The sequence below is a fragment of the Octopus sinensis genome, linkage group LG14, assembly GCF_006345805.1.
Source record: "Octopus sinensis linkage group LG14, ASM634580v1, whole genome shotgun sequence".
In the NCBI taxonomy this organism is placed as follows: domain Eukaryota; kingdom Metazoa; phylum Mollusca; class Cephalopoda; order Octopoda; family Octopodidae; genus Octopus; species Octopus sinensis.
The window spans coordinates 34,296,030-34,318,515 of record NC_043010.1 but is presented as its reverse complement, the minus strand read 5'-3'; the positions used below and the strand labels follow the sequence as shown (position 1 = coordinate 34,318,515).

General features: G+C 37.2%; 1 protein-coding gene and 1 long non-coding RNA gene across 2 annotated transcripts in view; both read left to right on the top strand.

The window, feature by feature from the left end:
- The window catches only part of LOC115218924 (glycerol-3-phosphate acyltransferase 3), a 77,316-nt gene extending 73,397 nt beyond the window's left edge, over positions 1-3,919 (top strand). Inside the window, exons 14-15 of the mRNA XM_029788941.2 lie at positions 916-995; positions 2,145-3,919. Coding sequence (XP_029644801.1) covers positions 916-995; positions 2,145-2,232 — 168 coding nt within the window. The 3' untranslated portion in view covers positions 2,233-3,919. The remainder of the gene's footprint in view (positions 1-915; positions 996-2,144) is intronic.
- A 3,242-nt stretch (positions 3,920-7,161) lies between these two features.
- LOC118765948 lies at positions 7,162-21,163 on the top strand. Its single transcript, XR_005001856.1, has 3 exons — positions 7,162-8,577; positions 13,017-13,019; positions 21,154-21,163. It is a non-coding gene; the product is annotated as an uncharacterized LOC118765948 (long non-coding RNA).
- The last annotated feature ends 1,323 nt before the right edge of the window (positions 21,164-22,486 follow it).

Below are 22,486 nucleotides of genomic sequence, written 5' to 3'. Positions count from 1 at the left end.
ATAAAAGTTTATTAATTGTAAACAGGGCAGTATGTGGTTGCATGATTTAATCCCACTGCATTACCGGCACTAATGTTTGTCACAAGCCAACACAGGAACCCTTATATACACAGTTGAGCTAAATCTCACTCAGATTACACCCTGCTGTAGCTAGTACTATAACATTAAATGTTTTAGTCTTTGTTATCCTTAAAAGGCCAAGACTGAAATGCTTTGAATCATGAGTTTGCTCAATGATCTGACTTAAGGATAAACAACTGCATACAGTACTTAGCATTCTGATGGGAGCTAAAGGATAACTTGAATTTTACTGGGATTTAGACTGGTGAAAAATCATCATTTTTTTTTGTTTATGGATGTAGAGGGACAACTAAATACTATAAAATATTTCAGTGCAATAGAATACTAATTCTGCCACCAAAAAGATATTTCTTTTAAATGGAAGGCAGGATGTTCATATGTTAGCTAAACAATTTGAACTTAAGATGTTCAAATATTAACTCTGTAACACAATTATCTTGGTGCTTTATTATTCTTTCCTGCAAGACAGTGGAGTGGCAGAATCATTAAAGCATTAGAGAAAGTGCTTTGTAATATTTAGTTACATCCTTTTACATTTTCTGTTCAAATCCAATCAGGAATAACAGATTTTTGTGCTGAAAGGGGATGAGGTTTAATCAACTGAATTCTTTCCTAAAATAAGTACTAGTCTAAATACTGGAGATAGTTTAAATTGACTTTATCCTCACCCAAAATAAGTATTGGTGTAAGTGCTGGAGATCAATAAATTGGCCTCATCCAAAAATACCCTCACCCAAAAATTTTGCAGGCCCCCATCCTTACTTTTTCAACCATGTTCATCATCTTCATATGATTATTTATTAATTTGTTTAAAAAAAATTATTCTCTTTGTAGGACGGCGAAGATGCCGTGTCATTCGCTAACAGAGTAAAAGCTGAAATTGCTAGAAAAGGAGGATTAGTGGACTTGGAATGGTAAGTGATATGACAGCAAATGTTTTAGCCACAAATCCTAACATCAAAGTCTTTACAAATAACTTACTAGTAGTTCTCATAAGGAGTTCAAATTCACTGCAGTTGGTTAACTAAGTATTTTAGCTGTAAACTGTTCTATTGATCAAAGAACTAGAATAACCATCAGCCATTTACTCTTGCCCACATACATATGTGTATATGTGTGCATGTGTGTGTGAATAAAGTTAATTTAACTGATTTACTGTCAAAATCACTTAACGCTTCTCTTTCTTTTAATAAGAACCCACTTGAAACTGCCCCTAGTTCTAAGATGCAAATTTCCTGTTCTAAAGTGATCTAAGTTAAAACCTCCCATCAAAATTTCATTTTAATTTATATTCCAAATGCCAGTTTATACTAATGGGCACAAGGCCTGAAATTTTGGGAGAGCAGGGTAGACGATTATATCAACCCCTGTGTAAGACTAAAACTTATTTTATTGACCCCCAAAAAGATGAAAGGCAAAGTCAACCTTGATGAAATTTTAACTTGGAATGTAAAGACAGTCGAATTGCTGTTTGGCATGCTAATGGTTCTGCCAGCTCACTGCCTTATATACACCATCTTAATAATGACAGTTATTTTTTTTAATCAGGAGTGGCTGTGTGGTAAGTAGCTTGCTTACCAACCACATGGTTCCAGGTTCAGTCCCACTGCGTGGTACCTAGGGCGAGTGTCTTCTACTATAGCCTCAGGCCAACCAAAGCCTTGCGAGTCGATTTGGTAGATGGAAACTAAAAAAAGCCTGTTGTATATGTATGTATGTCTGTGTATATGTTTGTGTGTCTGTGTTTGTAGTCCCAGCATCGCTTGACAACTGACGCTGGTGTGTTTATGTTCCCGTCACTTAGGTGGTTCGGTGAGAGAGAATGATAGAATAAGTACTAGGCTTACAAAGAATAAGTCCTGGGGTCGATTTGCTTGACTAAAAGCGGTACTCCAGCATGGCCGCAGTCAAATCACTGAAACAAATAAAAGGATAAAAGAAAATTGAAGCAATATAGACATAGCAACAAAAAGTTTAACAAAAAACACTCCTTTTCAACTTCTATTTTTGCTTTACCTATATTTGTTATTTTTTTTTAACATTTCACTTTTCTCTCTCTTCAGGGATGGTCAGTTGAAACGGACACAGGCAAAAGAATCTTTAAGAAGAAAGCCACAGGAACAGTACAGCAAAACTATCAAAATAGACTGAAAAAATATACAAAACAAAAAGACAAAAATAAGCTAAAGAAAAGTAAATCAAAAATGAAAAGAACTCAAAACAAAAATCCACATAAAAAAAACATTGAACAAATGCAAATAATGAATTTAGTTGCTATTAATAATTTTTTTTAGCAATTAGAATGGAGTGGGGGTGGGCTTTTTTTGTTGTTCGTTTTTTTTTTAATATGCTAATGAGCAATAAAGCAGTTCTGTTTCCATTTCTTTCAACTCCTCCTCCTCCCAGCTGACCCTTCGCTCCTCTGCTTCCTTGCGTGCCCCTCACCTCACCTCACCTCACCTCTCTCTCAGATCTCTGTTGAAGATTTTGGAAACAGTTCTGTTTGGGGTTGGGGTTATTTGGGGAGGTCTTTTGATGGGTTGGGAATGGGTTGTGATGAGTGTGCAGAGCTGTCGACCCTACACTGACCCTTCCAGAAACGGTCAGTGCAAAGTTGGTGATGGGTGGGGATTGGGAAGGGATAAAAAAAAAAAGGTTTGATGATGGACATAGACTCACTTGATGGATGTTGGTGGACATAGGCATACAACGTGATGGATATTGATGGATAATAGACACACACACACATGTGGTGGGCATTAGTGGGTGGATGCAGATACACCTGAGGGACATTGGTGGACAGAGCAATACAACAAAAAAAAAGGAAAGGGCAAACAAAAAATACCAGCTGTGTGCTAATGTTTCATTTGTTTTAATTTTTTTTTTTTTTTTACTAAAAACTGCGTGACAATGATGGTAATGATAATGATGCTGATGGTCAGTGAGTAGATGTATCTACCCACATATAATGGTGTGGGTGAGTGTGTGTAAATGGTAATGATGCATGTGTGGTAAAGATATTACTGTTGTATGGAATGGTGATGACGATGAATTTGTGTGTGTAAAACTGCTGCTAAAAATTACAATTCACTTGAACTCTAACAATATGTTAGTGAAAATGTTGACATGTGCAGATATGAACATATATATATATTAATTTAGTAATTTCTAGATGGTCAGAACAAAACATTATTTCTCGATTAGTTAATTTTGTCTCAATCTTTACCCCTTCGCTCTCTCCTTCCCTCGAGTGTTATTAAGTTTCTCCTTTTCATAATATTTTCATCAATTTCTACCTCAGTTTATGCCCCTTCCTCAACCACAGCTAGTCTCCACATTCACAATTACAACCACAACTATCTGAGGCTCAATACATGCATTGTATGTGTGTGTCTGCGTGTGTGTGTATGTATGTGTGTGTGTGTGTGTGTGTGTGTATGTATATATATATATATATATATATATATATATATATATATATACATATATATATAATTATTTGATGCTATTGTTATCTGTTTATTCATGCTTGCATGGTTTTTTGGATGTACATATATAGATATGTGTGTATGTGTATATAACGTAAATTACAGTCAACCTTTCATCACTGGTACCTAAGGTTTCCTATCAGTGAAGTTGGTCTACTGATATTCTTTTAACTGACAAGAGATTTGGCTGTAAGTCTGCACAAACAAATATTTGTTTGTCCCGGATTACTGTCAGTCCACTGGCCAAGTGAAAAAAGAAATCAGTAAACCAACTCCATCGATACAAAACTCAACCTGTTAGTGATGAGAAGTTATCTGTATATTACAAATAAAAAAATTTTCATACTCTACTTCTTGATATTGAGTATTAGTTTCTTACACCTAACACAATGTGTATATATGTATGTATATAATTGCCTGCTATTTTTTTATTTCATCTTTTTGTCAGACTTCACCCTCACATTTTTTTTTCAATATGTGTATTTGTGAATATAGCAACTAGAAATAATCCAAGTTGCTATACACACATAAATAAGCAGATACATACAATAGATGCTATGCACTTCCACTATAAGCATGTATTAAGTACTCTTGTTTTGTATGACTAAACATTATGTATATAATGACAAACTTTGTGCGTGTAATATTTTCCAACTGTGGTAAGATGTCTTGAATTTAGGAAGAATTTTATTTTCCTCTCTAATTGATAATGAAGTTTTTTTTTAAATACCAGCATTTTTCACCACCTTAAATTAAGAACTACAAAAAATGCAATCCCCCACTCCCTGCTTTTTTTATTGTTGTTACATACACTGATATCAGGCAGAAAAAAATTTTGTTTCAAGAGTGATTCATTAACTTATGTCACTTTATGTTTCGAGTTTGTTGAGTTCACTCACCTTTGTCGTTTGATCTCCCGAAGTTAATGAAATAAAAATGAAATACTGGAGTCAAATCAAATATATCCCTCCCCTGAAATCCATTCCTTTCTGCCTATGTTAGAAACCATTACACTTATTACTAGCAATAATAATAATAATAAACCTTTTTACTCTAGGCACAAGGCCTGAAATTGTGGGGCAAGAGGATTAGTCGGTTACATTACCCTCCAGTACTCAACTGGTATTTATTTTATCAATCCCGGAAGGATGAAAGGCAAAGTCTACCTCAACAAAATTTGAACTCAGAACACGAAGATAGATGAAATGCCATTAAGCATGCTAATGATTCTGCCAGTTTACTACCTTAAATACTGGTAATAATAATAATAATAATTTATTTTCACTAGAGCAATAGATGAAGGGAGCATTATAAGGACATGCTACAAAAATCATGGGAATTTATATATAAATTGAAATTAATGAATGAAGAGCTACAGTATGCATAGTATACAATTATATAAAAGTCTCCTAGAATCAATCAGGGAACCTCTCAAGTCCAGGATTATCTTAACTACAAAGGGAAAGTGCTTTTTCCAATCATGTTCTCTGGACCTACAGGTATATACTGATAGTAGGCTCACTCACTCAATCCCTGCTCTCAATTCTCACCCACCTTTGATCGAATTTACTGGATGACAGCACCTCCTCCTCCACCCTCATTTCCTCTCATGATTTTTGTTTGCAGTTATATCATACAGACAAAATTTATGAAAATGTACATGATAAAAGGTGAACCACACCTGCTAACTGTCCAAGAACCATTGCAGGTGTTACAGCCTCAGTGATTGTCTGTATAGAAGGCTTGTTATTGCCATGGCTGATGATGTGCAGAGGATAGATAAGTAGAATGTCTTTTCCTTAAGAAGTAAAAGTGCTGATGTTCCAGTCTGGCCAGACAAAAGCTGGAGCAAGACAAAACAGAGAGGAAGTGTTCATTTTTTTGCCTTGATCCAGTCATTCAGGAATAGTTTCATCTCAGCCCACTTTTGCACACTGCTCACAGTTTCATCCTATTTCATAAAGTGAACCAACTCATTGGTCTAGCACTGCACAATAGGGACTTGCTTGTTCAGGTACCATGCTACAAGCTCACCAACTTGTCCAGTTAAATTTTTGCTCCTGACATCACCTGATATTCATTTAGTATGGTGTTGATTTATTTCACCTCCATGGTGCCCAACACCACTGTGTGACATCATCTTCATATACCTACATTATTCATCCGTATCGCAATCTAAACAGGATACCCATTAACACCACCAGCTTCTACAACAGTTAACCTCGAGAGTCTACATAAAGAGATAAATGAATTACACATTTCGTCTCCAGATGCACTAAGCACATGATTCAAAATAGTTCCAATAGATGGTTGTTTAACCTCAACATCAAGAGGATTCTACTGTACATTGAAGTTATCCAGCCTCTTAAAACAGGACCAAAACTGGTTGCACTGGGGACAGTCATGAAGAATTAAGATTAACACAACTGAAAGCTTTCAACTGATCTACTGAAATTCTCTCTTTAGTGTGTCACAAAGTAGAAGTCAGGGTTGCTCAGATATGCACTTTCCTGATGATAAACACCAACCACTTTGCTAGCATCTTGGCCAATATCTTAAACTCTGCGCTCAGCAGTTATGGGCTAGAATTTATTGATAATGTCGCTTTTGTTCTGATCCTGCCTCAGTAGTACTTCGACATCTCAGCTCATAGAACCGGTAATTCTCCCACTTTACTTCCAGTTGCAGTAGGCATCTTGCATGAGGTTAGTTAAAAACTTTGGTATGTGATCATAAAGCTCATAGGGCAGAACATCCAAGCTGAGTTATTTCCCTCACCTGCTCAGTAACAACCAACTGTAGGTCAACCATGAGCCATAGCAGGCCATTGATGTAGGTATAAAAGTACTGTCACCAGTTTACTCAACTGTATGGTGCAAACTGCTGTTTGTACCCAACAGTTGAGCAAAACACCACTGAAAGGCCATAAACATCTTCCTGAAATCAAAGAGCATACCAGTGCTACTCTGCCAAATACCAAATTCTGGTTTCGTTGTTACATCATAGCTCTGTAAACCTGGCCTATCAAACATGTCTAAGCACATATACATTTAACTCTGCCAATAAAATCTTCATGTTTTGCAATAAAGTTACATACCGTTCTCACTGCTAGTACATCAGACATGATGACATTACTAATTGCTCACGCTGTCTTTAATCTATTTTTCTCTGTCACTACCACTCTGATAAATCCCATCAATTCTACTCTAACTGTCCACTGCTGAGTGACTTACCACCACCAGTTTATGAGTGCCCTATCAACTGCTAATTAACTAATTCATTAATCCAATCCATGTAAGCAACCACGGACTCAGCTTTCAGTAACTGGTTTCCTGTTGATGCACCGTATCAAAGTCAGCCATGCAGATCACAGTTTTGTATCACCAACCAAATGAAATTGTAGATGCTTTATACTATCTCTATCTGCTGACTTAACAAATACTCTGTTTAGATCCAATGTGGATGACTTAATGTCCATGTTGATGTATTTAGGATATCCAGTCTCTACCTGTCAAACAATTGGTGCTGGCTTAACATTTTATCAAGGCTCTTTTTGGCTAACTTCCCACAAATCTAGCATACATTCAAAAGGAATTCAATTTCTGTTGAAGAGTAGAACATCAAGAAGAACATTCTTAGTTGCCTGAAAAAATTTGACCACTCTACTCCAGTCAGTGCATAAATAGCCAATAGCCTGAAGGCGCTGTACCACCATCAGTGCTGTTCACATCCAGTATCAAGTTTCTGTTTGGGTCCAGGAAGATTGTTCATACTTTGAGTTCCAAACTTTTGTGAAACAACATTGCCACCTCACCACCTGATCTGTGCTAAATGAAAGACGTGTGCATTTCATAATCATTGAAGATTGATGCAAGTGCATGCATTCTGGAAATCCTAGTCTCACCGACAGCTGCCATATCTATATCTACTAACCTTAGGTCATTGAGCAAATGACCTTACTTTGACGTCAACTCTGGGTTGCATGCATTTTGTACAACCTATCCTGAATATTACCATATTAGACAAAATAAAAGGAGTAAGAAGTCACTATAGTCATGATAATGTATGTATAATCTTGTCTTCTTAACTGAGAAAGGTCTCGAAAAGGCTTCTCCAAAAGGTTCTTGTCCTCTCCACTGCAAAACATTCCCATGTCATATGGGAATTTTCCTTTCAGTATCATGTAGAATGCTATTAACATTTTAAACAGAAATCTATGTGCTGAGAGTTTTAATAATGAACTCTTCAAAGGTCTCCACTTTTGTGTATTTTTTTTATTTTGCATTGTGCCATGTACCTCATCAACTCTTTGTTGTTTCTATTTACAACAGTGAACTTGTTAAGGAGTGGTTTTGTTTTTGGCTGTTGGTGTTGCAGTTTTATTTCTTTTAATGTTTTAGTGATGTTGTGTTTGTGTTGTTCGTGGTGGTGGGGTTGCTGATTTAGCTGTTATTTTGATTATTCTTATGTTTGTTGTATTAGTAGTAGTAGTGGTGGTGGTGGTTTGTGCATGTGGCTGTTTGATGAGTTCTTTGCCTTTCTGTTGGACTTTCTGGCTTTCAGCTTGAGGTAGTGGTGGGGAGACTGTTATTCTCTTCTTCGCCACTGACTAAGATAAGTGGCTTTCATTTTAACTTCACCACATCTCAGGATCTGAGTAGTTTGATCTGAAAGTGATGAAGGTAAGTATGCTCATGTGTTTGTGTTTTACCGGAGAGGGCATGCTGAGATGCTTTTGGTTGTTTTTCATTTTTTTTTTAATGGAGTTGCGATGTTTCTACTGCTGTAAATGTGGGGTTGGCAGCAGTGTTATTTACTTAAGCCCTTCAATCCCTAAGAGCAGGGGTCATCAAACTTTTTTCACGGTGGGCCAGATAACTGAGAGAATGATGAGTGCAACCACATAACTATTTTGTTCAATACAATACAGTGATTATACAAAAAATAAAGACAACCAACATTTTTATTTACCAAAAATTTATCAAAGAAGGCAACGTTAACAATAAGAGTTATATCACACCCAGTGCACACATATCCAAATCTCACAAATTAAGCAGAAAAAAAGGTTAGTGTGATTTGTGAAACTAGTCTTTAGCTTTTAAGATATCATCAATATTTGCTTTGGAATTGCTGCATCCAACCAAGAGAATTGCTTTCAAATGTTCATCAGTCAACCTTGTTCGATGTGCTGACTTCACATACCTCATTTTTGAAAATGTTTGCCCAAATATATAAGTTGTTCTAAACAGTGATGCCATACCAGAGGCAAATGAACTCTCATTGCCAGTACTTTACAGTGCAGTGATGGTGGGACAGATCTAGCCACGGACCATAGTTTGGTGACCGCTGCCTAGGAACATAGGCCATCAACAACTTTTCTCCACTGCTCTTGACTCTACTTCTTCCCAGTTAGATTCCAGCTTTTACAGCTCTGCCTTTCAGCTTTTGTTGTGCTGCATCATGTTTCTCTTAGAGAAGGCCTTCCTCTCCCAGGTCTTGTTGGTTTTGAATTGTCATCAATGCTTCTGTAACTTTGCTTTTTTTTTTCCTAAGTAGGGGCCCTATGCAAATCTGTTTTTATCTCTGGGAAAAGGTGGTCCATATTAGTTTGGCTTTTACTTTTTGATCTGTTCAGTCCAACATAGGAAACCCTATCTAGAGTTTGTCCTCCCCTGGAATTTTCTCAGGGTCATTGATGTACACAAGCCATCACACCACAGCAAGGACTGAACCTTATGGTGGTAGCAGCAGTGATAGTTTCCTGTTTTGCCTCCTACTAAGGACAGAAAGTTGTTAGATGGTAAGCACCTTAACTCTCTTCCTACTACAAACACCTGGGTACTATTTGACAATGCTACCAATTTGGGAGTGCCTACGAGCTTTCCTTGATCCAGTTGGATGAGGAGCTCTAATTCTCTTTCTGATCTGCTGTAGCTAGAGTGCATCAAGGATTGCTGTTTCAGCCTCTTCATTTCCTGAAACAGCTGCCACCAGCCATCAGAAGCTAATTTTTTTGGTTAACATATCCATCACCTTCACTTTCATCCCCAATGTTCCTCCTGCAGCACTTCTCTACTTAGGCTTTTTAATCCTCTGGCTTTTATAGTTATGAACTAGTATATCACCATGCACAGTCAAGGTCTTTTCTATCCTTTTGGATGAGCCCACCTGCTTCATTTAATTATTCTTCTTTCATCTCCAGTCACCTGTTGCTTTTGTTACACTCACAAATGAAAAGCTACTTTGTTATAGCTATAGCTTCTGGTGTTTTTGTTGTTGCTGTTGAGCGAAGTGGTCTTCGTCCCAGTGGGAGAGGTCCAAAACGTGGTCCTTTTCTATTCGTAAGACCCGCAGAAGACAAAGCAAGTCAACCCCTGACACCGAGAGCATCGACAGATGGATGAATGAGCATCCAGGCTCAGTGGTTGCGTAGAAAGTCGGGGACAAGAAACAGGAAGAAAGACAGAGAAAGTTGGAGCGAGAGTACAACAAGGGTCACCACCACCCCCTGCTGGAGCCTCGTGGAGCTTTAGGTGTTTTCGCTCAATAAACACACACAACGCCCGGTCTGGGAATCGAAACCACGAGTCCACTGCCCTAACCATTGGGCCATTGCGCCTCCACTTGTTGCTGCTGCTGGCTTCAGAGGTGACATTGCTAGTTATCACAGGGAAATAGTGGTGATTGTATTGCTTAGTGTTGTAGTATTTGGCCTATTTGTTGAGCTTGTTGTGATGGCAGCAATGATGATGATGATGATGATAATTTTCTCCTCACTTTTGGTTGTTGTTGCTGATGCTTGGCAGGTGGGTGGTGGTTATTACTGCTGCTCCTTTTTGTCTTCTCCTCAAGAGCATCTGTGTGACATCAGTGGTGGTCGTGGTGATGGAAGTGTCATTGCTGATTGGGCTACATCAATGTCTTCCTCAGTGAAAGGAGTAAAAGTAAGCAACTCCCCTCACTGATTCCCACCTTCCTCTCTTGTTCAGCTTTCAAACATGATACCATCTGTGTTTACTTTTAGTGAGTGCATTGATCTTTGTATGGTGTGTGTATATGTAAATAGAAGTATTAGCAAAGAATCTTGCCTCTCACAATATGAAAACACTTCTCATGGTATCAGCAGACAAAATGGAAAAGGTGTTGCCCCAAAAGATAGTGAGAGATGTGCTGAAATAACCACTCTGACTCACAGAACTTGCACTTACAGATAGCAATCTCTGCCCTGATAGTGGTGAGCAGAGATATGGTCCAGGGGCTAAGAACACCAGAAGGATCAACTGCCACTGGCTTGACCATAAATTTGTTGGAGAACAACACTTTATATTATTGTTTATTTTCTTTTATTTATTATCACTTTTTGTGAAACATTTTTTTTTTAATAAGAGGTATGGCCCCAGTGAAGTGAGAAACAAACTGACCTAACACTTGTAGCTGAGGTCAACCCCAAAAGATGAAACACAAAAAAAATTTTTTTTTAATCCTTGAAAGAAGCAAACTATCAACAATTTGGTTTCAAACTACAATGCAGTAGTCAAAAAGCAATACCAATATTTTTAATGTAGGTACAAGGTCAGAAATTTTGAGGAAGCGAATGAGTCACATAATCACTCCTAAGATTTGAATGGGACTTTATTAGTATAATTAATAATAATAATGATGATTTCAAATTTTGGCACAAGGCCAGCAATTTCTGGGATGAGAGGAATTCAATTATATTGACCCCCAGTGATCAACTGGTATACTTATTTTATCGGCCCTTAAAGGATGAAAAGTAAAGTTGATCTCAGCAGAATTTGAACTCAGAATGTAAAGACAGGCAAAATGCTGCTAAGCATTTCGCCCAAGATTATTATCATTAAGGTGGCAAACTGGCAGAATTGTTCACATGCCAGGCAACATGGTTAGCAGCATTTCATCCGTCTTCGTTCCAAGTTCAAATCCTGCCAAGGTCTACTTTGACTTTCATCCTTTTAGGCTTGATAAAATAAGTACCAGTTGAGCTCTGGGCTTGATGTAATCAACTTTATCACTACCCTGAAAATTGCTGGCCTTGTACCAAAATTTAAAACCATTAATATTATTATTATTATTAAAGTGTCAAGCTAGCAGAATCATTAGCCCTTGGGGCAAAATGCTTAGCAGTATTTCATCTGTCTTAATGTTCTAAGGTCAAATTTCGCTGAGATTGACTTTGCTTGTCATCCTTTCAGGGGTCAATAAAAAAAGAAAAGCACCAGTTGAATCTGGGGTTGATGTAATCAACTTATCTCTTCCCCCTAAATTTCAGGCCTTGTGCCTATAATAGAAAGGATTATTATTAATATTATTATTATTATTATTATTATTAAGGTAGCAAGCTGACAGAATCATTAGCACACAGGACAAAATGTTTAGTGGCATTTTGTCTGTCTTTATTTTCTGAGTTCAAATTCAACTAAGGTTGACTTTGTCTTTGGTCTTTTGATGGGGGGAAGGAGGGGGGGGGGGGGGCAATAAAATAACTACCAACCAAGTCCTGGGGTCGATATAATCAACTTAACGCCTCCCTTACATTTGCTGGCCTTGTGCAAAAATTGAAAACCATTAAAGGTGGTGAGCTGGCAGAATCATTAGCATGTGAGACAAAATGCATTACATTCTGAGTTCAAATTCTGTCAAAATCAGTTTTGCTCTTCATCCCTTCGGAGTCAATGAAATGAGTACTGGGATAGATGTTTATTGACTATCTCCCTCTTGCCAAAATTTCAAGCTTGAGCCTATAGTAGAAAAAATTATTATTATTATTAGGTTTATAGGCATAGAAGTGGCTGTGTGGTAAGTAGCTTGCTTACGAACCACATGGTTCCGGGTTCAGCCCCACTGCGTGGCACCTTGGGCAGGTGTCTTCTACTATAGGTGTCTTCGAGCCGACCAAAGCCTTGTGAGTGGATTTGGTAGATGGAAAATGAAAGAAGCCCGTCGTCTATATGTATATATAAGAGTGTATATGTATATATAAGAGTGTATATGTTTGCGTGTCTGTGTTTGTCCCCCAACATCGCTTAACAACCGATGCTGGTGTGTTTACGCCCCCGTAACTTAGCGGTTCGGCAAAAGAGACCGATAAAATAAGTACTAGGCTTACAAAGAATAAGTCCTGGGATCGATTTACTCAACTAAAGGCGGTGCTCCAGCATGGCCACAGTCAAATGACTGAAACAAGTAAAAGAGGGTAGTGGATGACAGAATCCGTAAAATAGCAGACACAATGTTTTGTTGTATTTAATCTGTAGTGAAATATGTGAGTTTAATTACCAATGGTTAGACCTTATAATAGAACAAAAATATATTATTATTGTTAAATTTAAAGCTAATGAGTTGGCGGAAACAACATCTGATTAAATAATGCAGTTTATTGAATCGCACCATCACAAACACCACCCACACAAATTTTGCCTTGCAAAGTTGGTTGAAAATCCTGTCTTCAGATTTCACCAAGGAAAATTATGTATTTTGTTTCAGGGTTGATAAAATAAGTACAGGTACATTACTTTTCCAGAAGCTTTAGTTCCAAAGCCTTTCTGGGTTACTGATTTTTCTGAATCAGGGGTGGCCACCTTAGTCAGCAGACCTGAAAGGAAGCAAATATTAAATTTACCTGAATAATCAAATGAAATATAGACACCTGTACATTGGTATAAGTCTGTGGTTCCCAAAGTAGGTGGTACTGTATCCCCTGGGGCAGTTGAAAGATCTAGGTGGGTTAAGAGGTGTGGAAGACAAGTGGGACAATAATAAGGGGGCAATAGATGTAAGAGCAACAAAATAATGGATTAATTAGGCCAAGTTTTATGAAAATACAGTTGTTTTGAATTTGCTTCAGAAAGTGGTCTGTTTAGGTGGGGTGCTAGGAATGTGGCCTGGGTGCTTAGGGGCCAGCAGCCCAAAAAGGTTTGGGAACCACTGGTATAAATGATACAAGTTTATTAACACTTTACAGTACAAGATACTAGTCTGACAACCAGGAATTTGAAGTTACTACTCATAAATTAGTGCAGATTGTAAGAGGTTTCAGACCACTGGTTCCCTGAGAGTCAATGTTGTACCAAGTTACTGTAGGCCAATTAATTTGAATATACTTCTCTTCTAAAACTGTATCATGAGCTTGTGTCTGTGTTAGAAATCAAAAAAAAAAAAAAAAAAAGGCATTAGACAAAATACTTTCACAAATTTTGTCACAAGGCCAGAAATTTCAGAGGAGGGAGTAAGTTGATCACATGGTCCCTATTACTTGGCTGGTACTTATTTTATCGACCCCCAAAAAGATGAAAGGCAAAGTCAACCTGGCAGAATTTGAACTCAGAACGTAAAGACAGACAAAATGCTGCTAAGTATTTTGCCCTGCATGCAGTTTACTGAATCACACCATCACAAACGCCACCCACACAAATTTTGTCTTGTAAACCTGGTCGAAAAATTCCTGTCTTTAGATTACACCAAGGTAATTTATATATATTGTTTCAGGATTGATAAAATAAGTTGTTTGTTCCTTCTCAAGCCATGCCTGGCTCATAGGGCTGGTTTCCCGGTTTCCTTGGCGTATAGGTTCCCTACCTGGATGGGATGCCAGTCCATAGCAAGTGAGCTGCAAGATGCAGGAGGTAAGAGTGAGACAAAGTTGTGGTGAAAGAGTCAGCAGAAGTTCACTATTACCTTCTGCGGAGCTGCATGGAGCTTAGGTGTTTCGCTCATAAACACACATATCGCCCAATCTGAGATTTGAACCCACGATCCCTCGACTGCGAGTCTGCTGCTCTAACCCTTAGACCATGTGCCTTCATGATAAAATAAGTACAGGTACAATATTACTCTTCAAGAAGCTTTAGTTCCAAAACCTTTCTGGGTTACTGATTTTTCTGAACCAGGGGTGGCCACCTTGGTCAGCAGACTCACTGCCTTAGCATCAGACAACATATTCTTGGTTCAAATTCCACTAAGGTCAACTTTGCCTTTCATTCTTCCAGGGCGAGGATTAACAAAAATAAAGTACTTGATTAGGGTCAATATAATCACCTGCCCCCTCTTCCTAAATTTCTGGTTGTGTACCTCTGTTAGAAATTATTATTTTGACACTGTTATAGTGCAGGTATATAAATTCTTAAAATCTTAATTCCTGAACTTCATTTTAAGTGCCTCTTTGAACATCCCACCCTTTGCCAATACACTTGGTAACACATGAATGCTGTTGCTTCCTACTCTTTCTTCCATATCTTTGTGTACATGTGCAAGTATGTGTGTGTGTGTGCGCATGTGATTTTGTTGAAGCATTGAGAAGTTTAAAAATATGTCTCTTTTTCTTTTTTAAGATCACATGTAAATGAAGCCATAAATAAATAATAGCTTGTAAAATATCAGGTAAATACACCCCTTCCAGTTAATGGGTATATTTACTCGATATTTATGAGCTATCATTTATTTATAGCTTCATTTGCATTCAAACTTCTTAAAAAAGAGTTTATATTATATTATATTATATTACAAACGCAAGCATATATCACAAACACTAATTGCCAGATTAAGCCACCAAACATATTGATTGATGATTTTTAGATGCACCAAAGCTAAAGAAATTCAAGCAGATTTTGTATAAACCCAAAATTGTTTTAAACCAGAAATATTTTCATATGTATGTATGTATAGATGCAGACATGGCTGTGCGGTTAAGAAGCTCGCTAGGCAATCAAATAGTTTTCGGTTCAGTGGCATGGCAATACCTTAATGAGTAAATTAAGGGCAGCAAGCTGGCAGAATCATTAGCACGCTGGGCGAAATATTTAGCGATATTTCGTCTGCTGTTATGTTCTGAGTTCAAATTCTGCCGAGGTTGACTTTGCCTTTCATCCTTTCGGGGTCGATTAAATAAGTACCAGTTACGCACTGGGGGTCAATGTAATCGACTTCATCCCTTTGTCTGTTCTTGTTTTGTCCCCTCTATGTTTAGCCCTCAGTGGGCAATAAATAAATAAATACCTTATGAGTAAATTTAGTTGATGGAAACTGTGTGAAGCCTATTGTGTATGTGTGTGTGCGTGCATATATATATATATATATATATATATATATATTTATTTATATATATATATATACATAAATGTTGAACAACAAGAATAAGTGCTCAACACCACATTGGTGGATAGATTTGTGTGTGTGTGTATTCTTTATTTGGGTATTGAGGCTATCATTGGTTTCATGTAAAAAAGAAATCTTAATATGCTAACAATTTTTCAAGCAAGCCGATGACATGGAGGAATGGTGTTTGTCTCCATATTTTTCTTAACACAAAACCTCAATGGTAGCCTTAATACACTAATAAAGAATACACACACACACACGTGTGTGTGTATATATATATATATATATATATATATATATTATATATATATATAGGCCAGTAGTTCATAGATCTGAAAAGCAGCACACTCAAAAACTTTAGAGCAGAAATACTTAGGTTGTTTGTTATGGCTGGTCAGAAAGTGACCTTTGGATTCACTAAGAGTTTTACAGGTTTGAAACCAATGATCTCTCTAATTAGTCATAACAAACAAACTTATATAAATATACTGTGCATTTGTGTTTATCCCCCTACCACTTGACAACCAGTGTTGATTTGTGTACATCCCTGTAACTAAGCTGTTCGTCAAAATAGACCAATGGAATAAGTATCAGATTTAAAAAAAAAAAACTATGTACTGGAACCAATTTGTTCAATTAAAGCCTTCATGGCAAATCCCCGGCATGGCCACAGTCCAATGACTGAAACATGAAAGAGAAAGGTGTGTGTTCAATTAAGTAGAAGAAAACTGCATGAGCAGCTGTATTGAATGGTCTGTACTTGTCATTCAAAGAACCAGCTTCATTACACTTTGTTACACTGATTTTTACCTAAGAGTTACTTTAAGAATACAATCTTGTATGGATAACTTGACCATTTATAGTATAAATTAGGAAACAGGAAGTACTGTAGATCATATTTATCGCTGGTTTTATTATTATAAAGGTGTTATTTCCTAGCTCTTTACATTCCATGTTTAAATCTCACTAGGGTCAACTTGGCCTTTCATCCCTCTCAGGGTTGGGAAAGTACTAGTCAAGTTCTGGAGGAGATGGAGTTGACTAACCACTTCTTTCAAAATTGCTGACTTTTTGTCTCAATCAAAAACTTTTAGTAAGTTGCTATTTATTAGGTTTGTAATCAAAGCATTCTAGCTTTCATCATCCTGCCTTTTTACTTTAAGACAGCAGAGTGTGATTTGAGTGGAATTTAGCTGCTATTTCTAGCAATCATTGACTAACTACAGCAATGGGTCTCAACCATAATTTTTATTTATGGCTCCTTTTGATTACTATTTTGTTTTGGTGGACACCTCATAATCATTCGATGTTTAAAAACTAGTTTTATAGATACTTCTTTCAAAATTCTTATTTTGTTTTTCACAAATTTCACTTGTGTAGGTTTACAGTAGCACTCTCTGACAGAACATGTTTCAGTAGCTGGAAGCAAGTTAAGCTATGTAAATCATTAGAGAAAGAAACCTAGCTGTTTCTTGCAATAAATACATCTGAAGTAAAATTTTTTCATGGGCCTATTGACCTATTTTGCTTGTGTAGACCCCACCACCAAAAATAAAAATCTTATATGGACCCCACTGAACAAGAGACTTCCCTGATCGCTCATTTATTACTGAGTTGAAGGTCGTCATGATTGTGACTAGTGAGGATGTGCAGCACAGCATTAAATGTAATATAGTTATTTAGTTTTGTACCTTTTTAAAGTTCCACTCCAGCTCACAGTAAAGGGTGGGGGTGGAGATGGGAGACTGACTAAAGTAAGAGGACATCAATTCATCTGGTGGTTTCACTAAATATAGTTATTCAACTTTGGCTTTTTAGGTTCAGACCTCATCACCATTAGTGAGGAGGCAGTAAAAAAGGAAGGTCTGTTTTCCTTTTTTATCCATCAACTTTATTAGTTGTATACCCTCAAAAAAGTATATTGACCTTGTTTCTGATTATCAGGAACCCTTCATGTAGATCCTGATACTAAACAGCTCAGAATGTACTACTGTTATTTGGGGGCCTTTTATACTGAAAAGCCATATTGAACTGCCTTTTGACCAGGCCACACTGAAGCTAAAACTATCATCTGACAAAGCTGCATTTCGAAAGAATTTTTATACTAAACCTATTATTTTATAAAATATTCATTAAAAACCCCAAATACAAAAATGGAACAGTTTCAGATGAAGCCCTCTCCGTCATAACTTTTTGTATGGGGTGTCAGTGCTAAGCGGTGACATGTATAAACACAAACTTGTTACTAGTTCAAATATGCTTGAGGCATATTCAAACCTGTAAGAAAGCCATTCACTGTATTTTGTCACCAAGAAGTCAGTTCACAACATTCCCTAACCAGACTGTGGGATGTATGCATTTCAGAGTGGTAATCTCCTCTTCAGCCTCAGAGACCAGAAAGGCAGAGACTGTGAACTGGTGTGAGAGACAGGTTTTCCTAATCATATTCCTGTTATCATTCAATGACTGCTTGCACTTGATAACAAGTTTGTATTTATATCTTATTTTCTCTTTTCTGAAAATTTCTTTAGATTTCTATACTTTAAACATAATTGTTATTACAAGTATAGATAAAGAAAAAAGATTATAAATAGATGTGTCTAGAATTTGCAGTTTGCTGAAAAGATATGTTTTTAAATAAAACTAAATAAACAAAAATATATTACAATGTGAAGATTTTTCTTCCTCAGATGTGTACTTCTTTCAGATGGTTGTCCTTAACACTTCAGAAAGCCACAGGTTCCCTATTTCTGTTATAGGCTATTCAGATTTTATATTCTCTCCTGGTAAAATGTCTGTTGTTATACTTCAGTATTTTCTTTTGAATTTGCCCAAACCCCATGTTTTGTATTTGTTTCTATTATTTGTTGCCCCTCTGGTTCTTTACTTTGTAAGCTCAAACCCTACTGGGGTCAACTTCACCTTCCATCCTTCCATACCAGTCAACTACATGGAGGTCAATATAATTGACTGCTTCACTCCTACTAAATTTCAGGCATAGTGTCTGTTAGAAGTAATTCTCTCAACCTATACATAGACTAGGCTGTCTGTTTTCTATCTCTCCAGTCAGTGATGATATTAACAGTATATCTCTGTTACAGTATTTCTCCCCAAAATGATAACCCTTTTGAAAAAGACATTTTAATTAATTTTAACTTTTTCATACCAACCCACCGGAAGCTGCCCCTAGTTTTTGATACTTCCTTATTTAAAGTGATTTAAATCGAAACCTTCCATCAAAATTTCAACTTGATGTATGTTCTCCTAGCACCAACTTAATAATGAAAAAAATTATTTTACAAAATTTTTCATTATTCTCAAAATTAATTGAAACAAAAAGCAGTGTATTTCAACAGAAAATTGGTAACAAAAGGATTACTGAAGAAATAAATAACTAACGATAATCTGCAAAGTTACTTTCTATTTAAGTTTTCTGTCTCTGTCTATATAATATAAATGACATGAGAATAATGGCCGATTCAGTGTGTGTGTGTGTGTTTCCTTGGTTTCGTGTTCTGTTTTTTTTCAAGCCGACATCTTGGTATCTGAAAATTTCTTCAGACAACCAAAAGAAATTGTTTCAAACCCACTTACTTTTTTTTTTCTTTTTAATTATGTAAGAGAAGGGACAGAAGTAAACTTTCCTTCAAAAAAAATCTAACAGAATTCCACCTGTCATTTCTCACGCTTGTAAGACTTCACCGAAATTTCTTATGGTCTCTTGGTACAATACAATATTCCATTTTCCGTTCATTTCTTATTGTTTTTAAAAAATTTATAAAGAAACTTTTGTTGTTATTACTACTACAACAACAACAATCTCTTTCTCAACATATCAAAAGGAGTTTCATATACAATCTTGCAGACAAAAACTAATGTAGCTTCCTGTAAATATTCCTGAGGTTCTGATTTTTCTTTTTCTTATGAAGAACCTGTCACCTGTTCCCTAACTCCTGTTTATCTCTTTTTCTTTTTTTTGAAAATATTTTTTGGGGTTTGTGGAGGTGCGTGGCTTAGTGGTTAGGGTGTCAGCATCATGATCGTAAGATTGTGGTTTCGATTCCTAGACCGGGTAACGTGTTGTATTCTTGAGCCACTCAGCTGGCAAGAATGAGTAACGCTGTGATGGACTGGCGTCCTGTCTAGCTGGGGAACACATACGCCATTGAAACCGGGAAACTGGGCCAATGAGCCTGGCTAGGCTTTAAAAGGGTGCATTTATTTATTTATTTTTGGGGTGTTTGTTTTGAATTATTTTTCTTCTTTTTTCATTTATATATGATGAGGGGGGGTGTATATATATATATATATATATGTTCAAGTCCTCACAAAAATAAAGTTTCAAATTAACATGCTGTGCATGTAAATACTGCTGTGACATTACTTCCATCTCCCTGCTCCATAACATTTTTTTCTTTGTTCTTTTTTTTTGTTTTTCTCAACTGTTTACATAATAATTTTATTTAAAGAATTATTATTGAACCAATAAATTTGTTATTAAAGAATATGGTAGGGGGTGGAAGCCCCACCAGAAAAGCAACTGTTTCAATTTGAGTTATTTAAAGCTTTACAGAAATATATATATATGACTCATGTATACAGGACAAACACTATAATAAGGCTGTACACAGTTGTTTGATAGTGAATTGGAGAGCATCCTTCAACCATTAGAAGGGAGTTGATGGGGTCATCTCTGTTCTCTGAACATCTTAACTCTTTAGATACCACCCTACCTGAGATAGTCATGGTTCTATGATACAAACTTTCAGTTTCAAAGTGATCTAAATTAAAAAACCCTCTGTCAAACTATCATGTTAATTTATGTTTAAAAAAAACATCTTAATGATAGCAAATTTATATCATGAATTTCTTTATTATTTTCAAAATTAATTGAAACAAAGGCTCTGTTTTTCATTAGAAATATGACTACAAAAGGTTTAAACAAATGAGGTATTCTCTTCTTTGGATAGGAAACTAGAAATTACAGGAATTTAACTCAACATGTAGTGTCATCACCATCTCTACTGTAATCATTTAAAACAACCAGCTCACTGGCCTCAGAATATAAAACCTTAAGCCAACAAGAAATTTTCTGTGTGCTTTCTCAAACTACTGAATATAATAACCAAACTGCTCAAAATCACAGCCTACTGTTATAACAAAGAGCATATGCAATGGACAATGAAGCCCTAGACATAGTCTGATAAAATAAAAATAAAACAGGATATCCATTCCCAAATTGCAGTTGATCATAGGATTTACCAGATCACAGTTGACCAAGAGTTAAACCATGAATGCGCCACAATTCACTTAATTGACAATATAATAATAATAATAATGAAATTATTGTATACAGTGCTCAGGTGCACCACAACTTGTCAGAAAGTGCATATAAAGTACATGCAGTAATGTAGAAATGTCTGGAAAGTGAACATGCTTGTGTGTGTATGGGGGGGGGGAGAAAATCAAGTGTAGTGTTGGCGAATCTCAGGAAGCATGGAAGTCTTGAAGGATGCAGTGCTCCGACAACTAACAACCGATGCCGGCAGTTTGTTCCACGCTTCAGCAACTCTCAGCATGAAAAAATGTTTCCTGAAGTCATGGGAGCTGTGCTGTTTTCTTACTTTGTAAATATGTCCACGGGTGTTAGATGGGTGGAGTTTGAAGAGGTGCTCAGTGTTATTGTTTGTGCGATGGTTGATAATTTTATGGGTGTCTACCAGGTCAGCTGCCAGGCGTCGGAGTTTCAACGTGTCCATGCCCAGGGAAGTAAGGCGTTCAGGATATGGCAAATGCCTGATGGAGGGTATTCTTTTGGTTGCATGTCGCTGAACAGCTTCCAGACGATTGATGTCCTGGGCAAGATAGGGGTTCCAGACCGGTGATGCAAATTCCAGGTGAGGTTTTACCATAGCTATATAAAGCCGCAGATAGATAGCCGGAGAGCGGCTCACAAAGGATTTGGTGAGGGATGCCAAGACACCCTCAGCCTTCTTGACAATTTTGGCGATGTGTTTTGTCCAACGCAAATCACTGTCGACAATAACACCCAGGTCACGTTCACTTGAAGACTTTTTGAGACTAGTGTTGTGGAGGGAGTAGGTGGACGCTGGGTTTCTCCTCCCAAAATGCATGGTGGTACATTTGTCCACAGCCAGCTTGAGTTGCCAGTCCATGATCCACTGCTGCATTGTGTCCAAGTCTGCTTGCAATAGAGATCCATAGTGTATAGGATTTGACCTCTTTATTTCGAGGTACAGCTTGATGTCATCTGCATATTTCAGCACTGTGGCATTCTTTAAGTTGGCATCTATGTCATTAACTTATGCAACAAATAAAAGGGGGCCAAGAACAGATCCCTGCGGCACACCAGATGTCATCTCATAGGGCGAAGAGTGCTGTCCTAGAACTGTGACAACCTCTTTTCGGCCGAAAATAAAGGACTTTAACCAGTTATAGAGTTCGTCTCTTACACCCAACGCAGAAAGCTTCACCATAAGTCTTTTGTGTGGCACAGAGTTAAAAGCCTTAGCAAAGTCCAGGTAAACAACATCCACCCAGGATCCGCGATCAGTGATTTGGGTAACATCCTCAAGAAACTCGATGAGTTGATTACAGCAGCTGGAGTTAGGAATAAATCCAAATTGTGACGGCTGGATGAGGCTGTGAGACTTCCAGAAGTTCCAGAGGGTTTCCCTGATACAGGATTCCATCAGTTTGGTGATGCAGCTGGTAAGACTGACGGGGCGATAGTTGACAGGCGATGTGTGGTCGCCTTTTTTGAACAGAGGGATGACACTGGC